At 40.1% G+C, this 15652-nt stretch overlaps 1 protein-coding gene across 1 annotated transcript in view; it reads left to right on the forward strand.

Moving 5' to 3' along the window:
- Window positions 1–15652, forward strand: part of PTDSS2 (phosphatidylserine synthase 2) — a 1400831-nt gene that overhangs the window by 218763 nt on the left and 1166416 nt on the right. The window contains exon 3 of the mRNA XM_044059082.1: window positions 4425–4880. Within this exon, the coding sequence (XP_043915017.1) occupies window positions 4681–4880 (200 nt within the window). The 5' untranslated portion in view covers window positions 4425–4680. The remainder of the gene's footprint in view (window positions 1–4424; window positions 4881–15652) is intronic.

Genomic DNA, 15652 nt, shown 5'->3' on the forward strand with positions numbered 1-15652 from the left:
CCCTTTTAAAACAGTTTGTGATGCTGCCCAAGTTCAAAATGCTTTCTTCCAAACCTATTACTATTAATTCCTCATTTAGTTTTTTTGTTGACCTTGGATTTTAAAAAATGCTTATCCTTTAACTATATCTTCAGATTTCAGGCATTTCTTAAGGTTTTCTGTTTCTGGATCACAATTTCAGTTCCCTGCATTACTCTTTGGATTATCCACTGCTCCTATAGTGTAAAGAGTGACTAGCTCTAGTGATAGCTTACTGTAGAATGCAAGGCATTCACAGTTTTCATTAGTTAGACTACTAATTTTTGCAGTGTCTTTCTCAGATTTTTCTGTGCAGAAATACATTTTCTTCTACAGGAAAAAATAGATATCTATCTAGCTTTATACCTGAGTTTTTCCACTCAAGTAAAAGTCTTGGCTAGAGAATTTCTCAGGATACAGGAATCACAAGAATCAGTGATACTGGGAGTCCTAGTATCAGGACACCACACAAGAAAAATTTAGTAGTACTTAGTCAGTGTACTTGTATCAACATCCCTCGACTTACTAGATTCCAGTTTTGGGATTTATGAGAAGGGAAATTGTTTGGTGGGGAGACCAAGTTTACTTCATTTCATGTCTGTATTTTCCCTTCCAGCTCCAACGGTCTGTAAAAGACCTGTTAGACTTTGCTTTGGAAAGCAGTGTTTGTGGAGGGGTAAAAGTGGAGGGTCTCGAACAGAAAAGATGGACCAAAGCACATAAATGTGAGAGATGTTGGCAGTCGTCTGTGCTCTTAACTCCGTCATCTGTAATCTCCAGGACCATTACAAGTGGTTATAGACAACATCACAATGATGTGGTGCATAAATGAATGGTGTGGACTAGCCATGATAACTTTGAATATAGCTTTTCAGCAGGCTATCAGGTGCAGGCGGCTTGCAGCCCCGTTAGAGCAAAATTTTGTGGTGGACAAGCTAAGCAGGACCAGGACAGATCCTCACAAATGGAAATGACTCTGGGAGTCTTCCAGAATTGATCCAGTAGTGGGTAACACCTAAAATCCTTTTGCCTCCAGTCACACAAGTCATTTGTCAAAGTTCTGCATCAAGAGTATGTGCATAGAAGCCTGGAAGAGGGACACATTTTATTTTTCTTGGGCAGTATTGACTCCTCTGCTTTTCCACCCTTTCCACCAATATCCAGAGTCATTCTGAAGTTTGAAGAGGACTCCCCAGAGGCTATAGTTGTGATTCCTTTCTGGCAAGCAACAGTGATTCTGCTTTCTTTTGGAAATGGCAAAGGGCAATTACCATAAACTTCCTCAGAGTGGACCTAGTCACACAAGACGGGGTGCGTTTTTGATGCATCCCATCTCCAAACAACTCTGTGCAGCAGATGTTAAAGGAGGTAAGAAAACCTGCTACTAGTAAATCATATGTTAGTAAATGTATAAGAAAGTCTGTGCAAAGACAACAGCCAGGAACATTTTAATGCTAGTTTTTATGTGGTTCTATATTTGTGTGAGTTATCCTCTTCCCAGTCTTATTCCTCCATCAAAGTACATCTGTTGGCTGTTTCAGCATGTCTGTTCCATGGATCATCCACTTTCATTACATTCACATGTAAAAATGTTTTTGAAAAAAGTTTCATACCAAGTCTTAATATTTATTGTCTTTGAACAATGACTACTGCTCCATTTGAGCCAGCTCATCAGGTTGACTTGAGGGGCTTAAGATATAAAACAGTTTTACTCTCTCTCTGCTCTGACTTCTGCAATAATAGTTTGAATTTCGAGCTCTCATGGTGGGTCAACGTTGTCTCATTTTCCACAAAAGTAGGGTTTCCTTAAGGACTAACCTTCCATTAAATATGTCTAAAGTGGTATATAGGTTTACTTGGAGCCAAGCTATCCATGTCCCTGTTTTTTTGTTTTCTACAACCTACAAATGAGGGAGACATGATACTCCATACATTGGATGGTCCACAGACAACTCTGATACTATCTTGACAGGATAATACTTTCAGTACCTCTGATCAGTTTAATTTCTTATGAAGGTAAGAAGGGCAACCTGTATCAAAGTAGACCATTCCCAAATGGTTGTCCCATGCTATTACCTTTCATTGTACTTATCACAAGTTAATTTCAGGCAGGTCATGCACCTTCTTCTAGGGTGTTAGCAGAAAAAGACAGAAAATCCAGCCAAGGATGGCCAGTCAACGAAATCCACAAGTGTTCCAATTAAAATGTAGTCCTTTAATACGAATAAAACTTCAACTTGAAAATAAAATAAAAAAGCTCAAAACTGTCCCTTGAAGATATCCGATAAGCGCTTTCGACTGTTGTCTTCCTCAGATCTTCTAGGGTGTTGACTTCATCTGTGGATTTTTGTTTGACACGGAAGTATTCTAGAAGCAGCAACTTGGTCCTCTGTACATACTTTGCAAAGCACTGCAAAATATATTCCTTCTCCAGGTTTAGGACAGGCTTTGGTAGGACCATTGTGTAGGGGCTTCTGTACTCTCATCCTTCCTTCTCCTGGTCTGTTTAAGCTGTTTTACCGACATAGCTAAGGCTACTGCAGCAGTGACCCAGTACGATGAGCATAGTATAGTTGTGTAAGTGAGCTTGCAATAACAGTAGACTTTAGAATGATCACTGCTGCAGAAGACACTCCCTCCCTTCATCTACCTGTTTTTGTATGTTTTTTATTGTCAAGTTGAGAATCTTTGTTTCTTTTCCTAGCATTGACCTTTTCAGGGCTCTGACGTTCCCCATCTGTTTGCATGATAGTTTTGAAAGGCCTGGTGCTCAAACCACTATTATTCTTCAGCTTTGCTTAAGCTGGTTGTGTGGACTTGAAGGTGCCTTTAAGCTTTGGAAGCTGGACAGCTCTTTATATCCTTGGCAGGATATAACCCATATAGCTAAGATCACTGTAGTATTGATAATTCAGACATTTACTGTTAAGTTTACTTGCACAACTGTACTTCCTGGTGGCTGTTACATTAGCCAGAGGAGTCTCCGAGTTAAACCCCAATCTTTGTAAAGATTCGTATTTAATCTTTCATAAAGATAGAGTATCACTCTGAGCCAGTCCTTCTGTGATGTCTAAAATGGCTACCTATACTATTGTCGATAAGTCCATTCATCTCCTAGTATTTTTTTTTCTTGAATTTAGCAATGGAAGCGACTACTGATTTAGATGGTCTAAATGTGCATGAACAGCTGAGGCTTTACTATGACAGAACAGAAAGGTTTAGGAAAGATTAACTCTTCATCTCATTTGTCACAGAAAATAGCTCAGTTACAAAGCACTCCCTTTGGTCCTCCTTGCATACCTTTGCTAAGCATTACAGTATGAATGGCATCTGAGCTAGAGCCTCAAATTTAGCCTCCATCCTTTGAGGAATTGTTTCTTAGTACCTCCCAATGTCTGCTGGGGATTGTGTTAATTTGTTCCAGTGTGCAGACTATGCCAACTTTATATATGTAAGGTATATCATTAGCAGTATGGTAGTTTGTCGGTATTAGCTCAGACACTGGAAGCATGTTGTGTACTTATGCCCTTCCAAATTGCAATTTCAAAAGGACCTTGAGGTGTACCAATGGCCTACAGATTTATTTTTTCCCATACTAGTTTCTTGTGTCATTGGTAATGCAGTTCTTTGCCATGTTTGTTTATGGTGTGACTTGGTTTGGAGAGTCAAGACAGCTGCAGCTCACTTGGGGCAAGGGGAGCAGGCGTTATCTGGTAAGAGAATGGTTGATACAAAAGATTGGCCTTTACAATTAGCAGTTCATTTATTTCCAGTCTCTTTACTAATAGCAACTAAATTTATTATTTGGGTAAATGCACAACTTTTTTGTTTTTAAAACTGTAAAAAAAAAAAAGTTTGGAAAACCATTTCTCTGTTGGCTGAAAGTGTGAGGATAATAAACTTTTTAATAATGAGTCCATATGGTCTGGAACTCTCTATCTTGTCCTGTAATGTACATCATTATTCATACAACTCTGTACACAGACTTTGAAGTAGTATGATACTGCATAGAGTAGAAGCCTTAATTATCTGTCTAAATTCCTGTTATTAGATTGATGTTCGCTCCCATGCTACATTTCGGCTCTTTTTACTACCACCCTAAGAAAAAAAATGCACTTATTCTTTTCTTGTCTGGGAGGTTATTGGATTCATTCCTTCTGTTTCTCGGGTTCTTATTAGCATTTTGTTTGAGAAGTTGAAAAGCATTTTTTGATAACAGTTATATCTGTTTTGTTAGTCTTGAAGAGTATCTTTTTTAATGACACAGTTATAGAACTTGAGTTGATTGGATAACGATATATAATTATTTGAAATTACTTTGAATGATACAAATATCAGGTAAACATACCTGCCCTGAGTAACTGCTAATTATTATTTCTTTTTTTTTTTTTTTTTTTTTTTTACAGGAATACATCCTTTCATTCTAAGGAAATAAGAATACAGCAACAGTCATCCATAACTGCGTTCTTACTGGCGAACTAATTGAACCAATTCTGTATTGTGTGTTTTTTTTTTAACCAGAAGGGCGAGTTCCTTCAAAAGAGCAAGTCTATCATTAATGAATACCCATGAAGTAGCTCTTTAAATTGAACTTTACTGATACAGAAGTGGCTGCTGTTCTAGTTGGTCATTAGTTTCTTAAAACTTTTGTGACTAGCAAACATGACTAAAACTGAAGTGAAAAATGGTGGATCTCCAGTAGGAGCTTCAATAGGAGATCAGAGTAATGGTTGCACAAATTTAGTAGACGGCTATGTGCCAGAGCCTGAAATCGATGATGAAATGTCTCTGCAGAAGGAGGATGGTTGTAGGAGGACTACGGAGTCTGTAGTGTTTGATGATGGAACAAATACATTTTTTTGGTAAGTGTGTTTATTTAAATCACCTTTTCTGCCAAATGTTCTCACATTGTGACAAGAGGCAATGTATACCTATATGTGTATATGAGTGTAGATCAGGAAAATATCTAATGTACGTATGTATTTCGTATTTTTTCCTAGGCTCATTCATTACACTAGTGCTTGCAACCTAGATAAGGAGGATGGCAGCTGGAATCCCAACCTAATTAGTGGGAAGGACATTTTAAGTGCTCCTAATAGCTCTCTGTTTTTCCATAAAATGAGTTACATTGTTACTTTTATAATCTGATTTCTGTCCACTCCTTATTTTGTTCACACACCTAAATTCCAAATGCAGAAGCGGTACTTGAGGATCATCTCCTTTGAAATCAAAATCGGCTCCGTACCCCAATTAAAACCAGTAGCAGTCAGGAACTATTCCATGTTGAATTACCTTTTGTTAAGTGATGGTTTGTCAAAATTCAAAGCCCCTCTAAACCCTGAGAACACAGCAGCCTGTGGTGAATTGCTTTCTGACTCTGTACAACCACGTCAGTGGCTGCATAGAGGCTGCTTTACCTACCAGAAATAAGTTCAGGACTAGCCCAAGAAACAAATCACCCTGGTGATCTCTCAAATTAAACAGAATATAAAAAAATTATAGCAAAATTCAGGAAGGGTAATTCCCATGAAGATAAAAAGACTAATCAAACTGAAAGAGAAACTAAGATGGTTAATTAGGTCAAGCTAAGCCAACTTTGAGGTTAAGATAGCCTCCCAAGGTGAAAGTTAACTTAAGACCTTCTATTTATTGGGGTAGGAACATTTTGTCTTCCAGGCTGCACAATATTTTGGGTTGATGCACCCTAAGTGGGGTCTTCTATTTCTAATTGGTCTGATGAGGACAGATTGTAGAGTAATGATAACTTATTTTGATCTGTATGCATACCTCTCAACCTGGAAACCTCAAAAATCTGGACAAAAGCCCATGAAAAGTAGGTACAACTGGCCATAAATCAGGATACTGCTTAACATAACATTTGCATACATAATCATTTAACCCCACCCACTCCAATGGAATTGTGGCATACCAACATGAAGACTGAGGTCACCAATTTGAATTTCAGACTTCATGTCCCTCAGAAAATACATAATGCAAAGCCTGTTATTCTAGCAAATATCTAAGTTTACAGGAGCAATATTTAAAGTATGTCCCATTTTTGGGGCCCTTGTCCTCTCCCCATTATTTTTGGCTTTGTTCAGATTTCTTGCTCTGAGAGATTGAGAGATATGGATGCTAAGCATCCTGCACTTGGATCAACATAAATATTTCAACCACATGCACACAAAAAAAAAACACTCAAAAGGGATCTCAAACTATACTTAGTCGTGTTATTTATGTATATAAAAATGAAAGCATTTTAAATGCATAGTGTAGACTTGTATGACGTGACATTTGAAATTGTTAATACACGAATGACTTCAGTTTGCACTACCAGCTAAATCATTCATCAGATGAACAAAAACAATAGAAAAAATGCTTATATAAGCTGTGACACCAGAGAAATACTGCCAGTCCAGCTGTCTGGAATTTTGTAAATAATTCTATGATATTTGTGAATATTGCTATGATTTGTACAGAACTGTGTTATGTACTGAGCATCAAGAATGTAACCACAGTGTTGTTGTTGTGTCTTTCGGCTTTTTCCCGGTTAGGGGTCGCCACAGCGGAACTCCGGTCCGCTTATGATTGGCAGTAGATTTTTTACGTGCCGAGTTGCCAGCCCTGATGCACAACCTTCAACGAAGGTACGCCCGTTCACGCACGTCTCCACACAGAAGACGCTCTAGCTAAGAATCAAACAGGACAACGTCTTACTGTGAGGTGACAACGCTACTGCACCACCACCGCAATGCAACCACAGTGTACCCTACTGGAAAAGAACAGAAATGTTTATAAACTATATACCTGTGCAAATGTATGTTTTAATAGTAGATGCTGGAACACACAGAATTAACTTGCAAGGCTTTAAGAAAATAGGTTGGAATCTGAATGTTTTATGATTGTGTTATGTCTCAGTAAGCATACACAATGTCTAGAGCTAGAGGTTTTCCTGTTGTCTTGAACCAAATAATTACTAGGTTTCAAATGTAGAAGTGTTTAATTGTTTTATGACTTCCAGTTCTCAGCAAACATCTGAGAGATATGTATTTTTCATACAGAAATGTTAAATTTTGTTAAGTTTCTGTTAGCCTGGGAACTGAAGGCAAGTGACAGAGTGATATCATCCAAGCTAACCCAGCATCAATATGTGATATTAATTTAAGAACTCTGTCAAGAGACAGTGTGCGCATTTTATGTCTTGTCTTGGACCTAGAAAAATCCATTCATCATCATCTGCATTTGCCTTGCTAATAGTAAGTGACCAGTGTATAGTAATCTCTCTTAGATATAGATAGTTGTTGTTTGTCTTTTCGGCTTTTCCTGGTTAGGGGTTGCCCTGCCGGTCCACTAATAATTAGCAGTAGATTTTTATGGTGCCGAGTTGCCAGCCCGATGCCCAGCCTTCAGTGAAGACACGCCTATTCATGCATGTCTTTTGAATGCCACTCGACTGCGGAGGACTATAGTAAAGATTAGTTTAGACGTTTTCTGTATTTGAGACTGCCCTGCAATGTTGTTTTATTTCCTGTGATTCAGAACTCTGTAGTTACTGTGTTGTTTGAGTATTGCCTTGTTCTTTTATTTATTATTAAATATATGTAAACATTTTAATTGTGGCTGGTTTGTTTAGAGATATTTAAGCTCTGAGTACTGGCATATGTATTTGGTGACACTGTATAGGCCACTCCTAAATAGCATTTGTCTTTGTCACATTTACCATTTGGATAACAGTAACATTACACAGTAAGATTGGGCACCCTTTGGTAAGGGCCTTAAAAGTGGTTAAGTAGTTGCTGGTGGCAACTGGTACTACCTTATAGTCTGGGCAGAAGGGGGCATAGCTAGTAAACTTGTGCCAGCCTTTCCCGGATGTGTGTTTGTGCATAAATTAAATCTCAAAGTGTGTGTGTCCGCTACTTCTGCAGGGACAGAAAGCACTGGTTGGACAAGAGGTTGCCGGACGTTTTGGCTTGGCCACTTGGCTGTGATCTCAACTCTGTAGCTGTGGCAGTGGGGAGTCTTGTTGGGGATCTGGAGATAAAGGGAGAAACCAGCTCCAGACTGACTGTGGACTGTGTGCTGTTAAGGGAAAGTATACTTTACTGTGTGTGTACTTGTCATCATACCATTGTATACTTCCCTCATTGGTGCTAGTGGTGAGGAGTAAGTCTCCTTGATTACTGGGCCAGTGCAGGGGCGTCACATAAGCCGACTTGTATTACATGCATGCCAAAGAAATCAAACGTTCATGATCAAAGAAAGATGTATCTATGTTTTAAAACAGTTGATTTCCCCCGAGGGATAGAAAGTATTCTGTGCGACTGGACACGCAGTTTAAAAATCTGCACATAAACAATGTTTAAAGTTTTAATCCACAAGAAAATCAGATTATAACTCTGTACCAAATTCATTAATCCACCCACGAAACGTGCTCAACGTAGCAAGTTCCATTCTGCAAACCCAGTTTCCCTCTATATAAGATCCACTCACTGAGCCACAGTAAAGCAGAGCAGACTAGTACAACTTTGTCATTCTCATCACAATTCCATATTTATAAAACGCAGTGTCTGATAATCCATACAGAATTTGCCAACTGTGTCTTACTTGGTTTAAAGCAAAGCCACACAAAACAAAACACCATCTAGTAACTCCTTTTGCTTCTGTTTAAATTCAAATACTCATCCTTTAAGTACATTTAAAATAAATTCTTTGCACTCATTGGCTGAAAAAAAATAGATGGCTGTGATGGGTACTAAGTGGCAACTGCGTCTGGTGCTGTGCCTCTACTATGGTAAGGAAAAATGTAATGATGTAGACAGTGAGCATGCAAAGAAAAGGAAGTGATATGCACCATTCTACAGTGCAAGAGCATTTTCTTGAGTAATTAGTATAAAACCAGTGAGAAGTTGAAATCAGTTTGTAAAGCATTTTTGTTAGGCAGCAACACATTTAAACTATAATAATGAAAATTTTAGACAAGCTGTCACAGTCTCCCGTTTTATTTGGCATATGACCCTTCAACAACAAAATACAGATCTTCTCTAAAGTCTTCCTTGGACAGGGACGTAAGCCGGATCCATATTAGATACTCGAAAGTTTGAAACTTCGATTACCATATAGTCGACACCATATGATCGAACTTGCAAAAGTTTGAATATCTAATAAAAAAAAATTAACTACACAAAACACCTGTCTAAACTCTCTAAGCAGGGGGGCAAGCCCCCTGCACCCCCCGGTCTTTAAATATACCAACTCCGAGATCGCAGTACAGTGCAGAAAAGGGAAATCTTCCCATTCTGCACTGTACAGATATTTCCGTTACAATGTTTGAACATTCAAAAGTCCAATAATATGCTTTCGACCATATGAGATTCGGAATTTTGAATGTTCGAACATTCAATATAGACCCACGTAAGCCACCTATATTGTAGTCTCATTTGACCGTTATACTGTTACACAATAAGTTGTGTGTGTGTGTGTGTGTGTGTGTGTGTGTGTGTGTGTGTGTGTGTGTGTGTGTGTGTGTATGTGTGTGTGTGCATTCCTCCCACACAACTTCAGATAACGGAAAACCGAACTTGCCATATTTAACAACCCTTGGATAACTACCTTTTTATATTTAAAATTGTAAAATCGCCTGGTAGGGTTAGCAATTGTGAAATCAGGCATACAATATAAATCACACTGTCAGACCCATGTCATTCACACACACACCACAGTCACATAACTCAGATGAATGAAAGCGGCAAGCAAGCTGCAAATTGAGAGTTAACTATTTTTTAGCAAAAAAAAAAAAAAAAGTGCAGCAGATTGCTGAAAAGTTGAATTCCTTTTGCTGCAGTTTTGTAGTTTAATTCTTTTTTTACTTTTACTTACCTTACCTGGAGGAGGTCAAGCCACTGAGAATTGAAGTATATTTTATTTTCTCATCCTTCCTGATTCCAGAGTTTGACTGCGGTAGGCTCTAGGTGGAGGTCGCGTGTCTGCTCGATGCAGAACTTAAAAGTTAACACTTAAAGAAATTATTCACACACACACACACACACACACACACACACACACACACACACACACACACAAAAACACACATGGATTCCGGGAAGGCTAACTCCACTTGCAGCGAGCCGCTGCTGCTGTGCTATTTAAATCCACCAACCCAACCACCATTCAGAACAGTACTACTGTCCGTCCGACTGAGTCTGCCATTGCCCCTGTACATTGATGGTGTTATCGGATGACATCTGCCATAATTTAAATAAAAATAAAATAAAAAAATTTGAAAAAAAAAAGGGAATTGAAGGGGCCACTCGGAAATTCATGGCACCCTATTATTTTCACCTCATAACCAGTAAATACTGAGGAATTTGGTATGGTTGAGAGGTATGTCTGTAGGAAATAACTTTTTAATTTGGTTAGTTAGAAGAATTTCCTGACTACAGTTGGTATGTGGTGGTCAAAAGATAGGGAGTTGTCTGTGAGAATACTGAAATCTCTGAATGAACAAGCTTGGAGTGGGGTGCTGTCTATACTGTAGGGTGTTGTGGGGATTGGATTACCAATTGTGGCAATGCTACACTTTGCTTTTTAATTTAATCTCTCTTCTGATGCATCACTGATGTGTATGATTTAGTCCATGCTGCAGTAACACTAGATTACAGTGAATGACAACACCCATCTTGAAATCAATGATTTTAATTTGCCATATGTTTGGGTTAGTTGTTTGAAGATCTGAGAAGTACATGCCAGGCAGATTTGGTCCTAGTACTGAACCATGAGAAACTCCAGTGACTTTTTTGCTTTCTGAGGTGATATCTTCTCCTTTATCTAATTGGGATCTGTCTGTTATCCAGTTTTCTTATCTTAATTAAATTTGTACATTTAGACTTTTAATATTTACAGTTGCAGCATTGGTAGTAGTGTCAAAGAACATGACTAGATTCAGGTACACTGTATGAACTTCATTGCTAATGTTGACAGCTTTAGTGACTTTCTTGAAGATGCCTACTAAATTGACATTTCCCTTTGAAAATATATTTTTGGGACTAGAGTATGTATGTGTATATATAATAAAGCTCGTTAGGATGGTGGGGGTAGAGCTCTGAGGTTGCACCCCTTTTATGATGTAGTAGTATATTGATGGCCTTTTTCCATACTCTGAGCCTATGCCCATCTTTAACAGCTTTAATAGGGGTTCAGAGTGAGTATGTGTGGCATCCATTTTAAGCAGTCAGGTATATTGTCAGGGACCGTAGATGTATTTTTAGCTTTGGAGAGTGGAGATAGGAGATGCTCCATAGTCCTGTGAGAGAAGGCAACTACATAATTTAGTAGAAATTACATTTTCTAATGCGATGCTGGCATTAGATTTATCTGCAAATATAATAGCAATAATTATTGGTTTGGAGTGGATAATTTCATTATGAATTTAATTCAGAGCATTGCTGTGTTGTTTAATAATCTGATGTAGTTAGTGGAGTATTTATGATTATCCTTTGCTATAAATACTGATTTTACTTCCTGTTCCCTTTTATCATTGTTAGCCTTTCAAATTTTTGCTGATATTTTCTTTGATGTGGGTAGACTTTTTGATTTACTTTAGGCGTTAATTAGCCTTTTTAATATAAAGGTTAATAGTGATTTATTTTGTATATTCCCCAATATGTTTGGCTCTGTTTGGGATCATTTGGTTTATACTGTTTAAGTTGGCATAACATTTATTTGAATCAGTGACAGCTGAGGCTGCAGGGGAGCTGTTAATCTTGTAGTTGAATTTTGAGAGCTCATGCTGTCATTTCAATAACTTTGTATAGAAAATTGCCGTCTAAGAGGTCACATCAGACCTGTGAGGATTCAGTATTTATTCAAGGTGTGTTCTGGTACCCCCCCCCCCAAAAAAAAAAAAAAAGGAGACATAGATTCCAGATTAGATCAAAGAAGTTTAAAGCACTGCTAGAAAAACAGTTTTGGGTGGCCATGGTGTAGCTGATCATCCGGTGTTTACAGGAGGGGGACTGATTTATACTTTTTAGGTCTCCAGAAGTCCAGGAGATTCTGCACTTAATGATCAGAACATGTCGCTGTCTATTCAGAGCCCTTTCATTTGGACTAACCAAAGTCCCCTAGGGAGTTCACCAATTAAATAGCTATAGGAGCCTTTCACTGGTTGAGAAGGGTTGTAGTCTTTCCATATCTGGATGACAGGCTCCTTGCAGCCACTATGAGGGATTTGTTGGTAAAGCAAGGCATGACTTGTGCAGTCTTTTCCCAACCATTTGAATATTGGTGAACATTGCAGCGACACAGCTGGGGCCCTCGTAAGCAAGGAATTGTCTTTGTCTGACACAAAGACTTACATGTTCCGTTTTACCCTTGGTCAGAATTGCTGGCATTCTGACAGCCATTTCCATTCTATTAACATACTCCAATGGGTCTATGACTACCGATCAAAAAGTAATTCCTACTAACGGCGTTGTTGTTGTGTCTTTTGGCTTTTCCCAGTTAGGGGTTGCCACAGCGGAACTCCGGTCCGCTAATGATTGGCAGTAGATTTTTGTGTGCTGAGTTGCCAGCCCTGACGCACAACCTTCAACGAAGATACACCCATTCACGCATGTCTCCACACAGAAGACGCTCTAGCTGAGAATCGAACAGGACAACGTCTTACTGCAAGGTGACAACGCAACCGCAGCACCACCACAGCAGTTTACAGATCGAAAATGCCATTATTCGAAAGTGGTGTTGTAAGATCGTGGTACAGTGAAGATTGGAAAATTTACCCTTTCCTCACTGTAGTGCGATCTCGGAGTTAGAATATATATTTAGTGGGGAGTGTGGGGGGTGGGCGTAGCCCCCCACAAAACCGATTTCGATTAACGGCATTTTTGATCTATATGCCATTCGCAGAAATTACTTTTCAGTCGGTTGTCATAGACCCACTCCAAACACCTAGCTGCTGTAGGCTTTAGTGTTGAATCTTATTGCTGTGGTAATGGTCTTGATTTCCATTGCAAGGTGCAGGATGAGGGTACTTAGTGGTTCTTGGGGTCCAGTGGGTCCAGAATTTGGACCTTATGTCCCTTCAGGTATGGATGTTCTTCGTGTTTCACTGTTGCAGTCATAACTGTAGGATGTTCCTACCGGCAGGCAGCCCGAGGTCGGCCAGAATCACAAAGTCTGGGTCCGGCGTCAGCTGCACAAGCTAATACCCTGACGTCAGTACGCTCTGGTACATAGCCCTCAGCCGACGCCATCTTCTCCAGTCTTTCTTGCAGTGCGGTGGAAAGCAGCTCGCAAGTCGTTGGTTGGCGATTTTCGATCTACGCATTTGATTGCTGTCGGTCCGAAGTTCTTACTTCTCTTCTCAAAGCTAAGTACCCTGTTGGGGAATCTTTTTCTTGTTCCTCCGATGTCAGAAAAAGTTAATAATTGTATAGCGTGTGGGAAACGGATACCTCATAAAGATTTCCACTCTTACTGTCTACCTTGCTTAGGCCCTGATCACGACGTTTCTTGTTGTCGGTTCTGTGCCAGGTTCAATTCTCGCACCATTAAGCGTCGGTACTTTGGCAGACGCTTCAATTATAGAATGTCGTCGGATTCTACCGGAATTCAAAAGAAGCGCAAAGACAAGGACAGGCCTCCGAGGTCCAAACAGGATTCGTCGCAGCTGGAGTCAGCGTCCGGTTCGGCTGTCGTCAGTGAGGCGCTTTTGCAGCCCCTGTCGTCCGCCACTTCTGAACCAATGGCCGATACGGACTCCTATGGGGAGCCATCAAGGCCTATTGTTTTATCTGCTGCAGGACCTTCGGACGTCGCTCCCTTAGATGGGTCCGGAACCGCTGTGCAGGTACCGGCTTCTGAGGGGGTATTCAGGCCTACTCACATCACCATTTCAAAGGCAAAGTCCAAGACTCCAGTTAAACCTAAAGTTTCTGCTCCAGCTACTTCTGAAGCTACTCCCAAGACACAGAAGCAATTGCTAAGGATGGCTGAGGATTTGCTTACTATGATTAGGGGTTCTCATCCCCCTCCAGAGAAAAGGCCTCGACAGGATGTTCCTTTGGATTCCTCTGACCAGGCTTCTGTATCTTCTGTTTCTTCCTCTGATCAGGAATATTCTTTTCCTCCTTATGAGGATTCGGATGCAGAGGATTCCCTGCCCTCCGCTTCTCCGCCTGAGGATTTCTCTTTTGGGGAAACCTTACATGAGATGAAGGAACATTTTCATTGGGAAGGTCAGGATTATTCTGCTTCCAAGAAGAGGCTTAGGGAATTCCTTCTTCTTCCTCAACACAGACCTTTAGCTATTCCTCCTGTTCTTGATATTGTGGATGATGCCTTTTCTGAGGCTGATTTGAATCCTGATTCCATGCCTCCTGCTCCTTCTAAGCCTGATAGATTTTACAGGGTCCCTGATTCTCATTTATTCTTATTCAAGAACCCTTCTGCGGATCCTGAAACTATTTCTCAGGGTTCTAGGGCTGCTAAGGTGGCTTCTTCCAAAAATCCTATTCCCTCCGAGAAGGATTCTCGTGCCTTAGACAGGTGGGGTAAAAAGGTATATACTTCTGCTACCCTTGCTATTAGGGCTTTAAATTGCCAGTTTCATATGTTTAAGTATCAGCAATTTCTTTTGTCTGTTTTGAAGCAAAAGCTTGCTTCCTCTCCAGCTTGTGCAGAGGATAAGGAATTGCAGGATGTATTGCATGCAACTGAACAAGTGAACAAGCATAGTTTGCATTGTGGTTTTGATGCTTTGGAAGCTTCTTGCAGGGCCGCAGCCTCTGGTACTGTCATTAGGAGACATGCCTGGCTTAGAGAACAAAGTTTGCCAGAACAGGTTAAGGCTAAACTTTTAGATGCCCCTGTTCAGCATGATGTTTTATTTGGATCCAAGGCTGAAGAGGTTATTAAAAAGATGGAAGAAAAGGCAAAATCTATGCAGACTGTGAAAGATTTCTTACAAGTTCAGCCTCCTAGATTTTCCAGGAATTGGCCCTCCAAAAATTGGTCCTTTCCCACGTCTGACAGGCCTCAAAGGGGAAGATATAGACGTTCCAGAGGTCGTGGTCAAGCTCAGGCCTCTTACAGATCCAGACAATGGACTGCTTCTTCACCTAGAAGGGGAGAAGACAGATCCCAATCTCAACGGAAGCAGACTCAATGACTCTCTCGGTTGGGCTTCAGGACGCCCTTACCTGGATGCCCCTCTCGGAGGAAAGCTTTCTCTTTTTTACAGAAATTGGACTCATATTACCCAGGACAGATGGGTATTGGACGTGATTTTAAGAGGCTACAAGTTCCATTTTCATACTCTGCCAAGGGTTATCGGTTGGCCAGATCTGCCAAAACATCAATGGGCAGAGGCCTTAAATCAAGTGGATGCTCTACTGGCCATGAGAGCCATAGAGCCTGTTCCTCTCTCAGAAAAGGAAAAAAGGTTTTTACTCAAGACTATTTCTGGTTCCAAGAAAACAAAACTCATGGAGACCTATTCTGGACCTTTCAGTGTTAAACACTTTTTTGGAAATTCCAAAATTCAAAATGCTTACTCTACAACAACTGCTTCCAGTACTCTCCCAGGACACTTGGATGGTGACATTGGACCTAAAAGAGGCCTACTTGCACATTC

This window comes from Protopterus annectens, chromosome 17.part0, assembly GCF_019279795.1.
Source record: "Protopterus annectens isolate FY-2018-M chromosome 17.part0, PAN1.0, whole genome shotgun sequence".
Taxonomy (NCBI): domain Eukaryota; kingdom Metazoa; phylum Chordata; order Ceratodontiformes; family Protopteridae; genus Protopterus; species Protopterus annectens.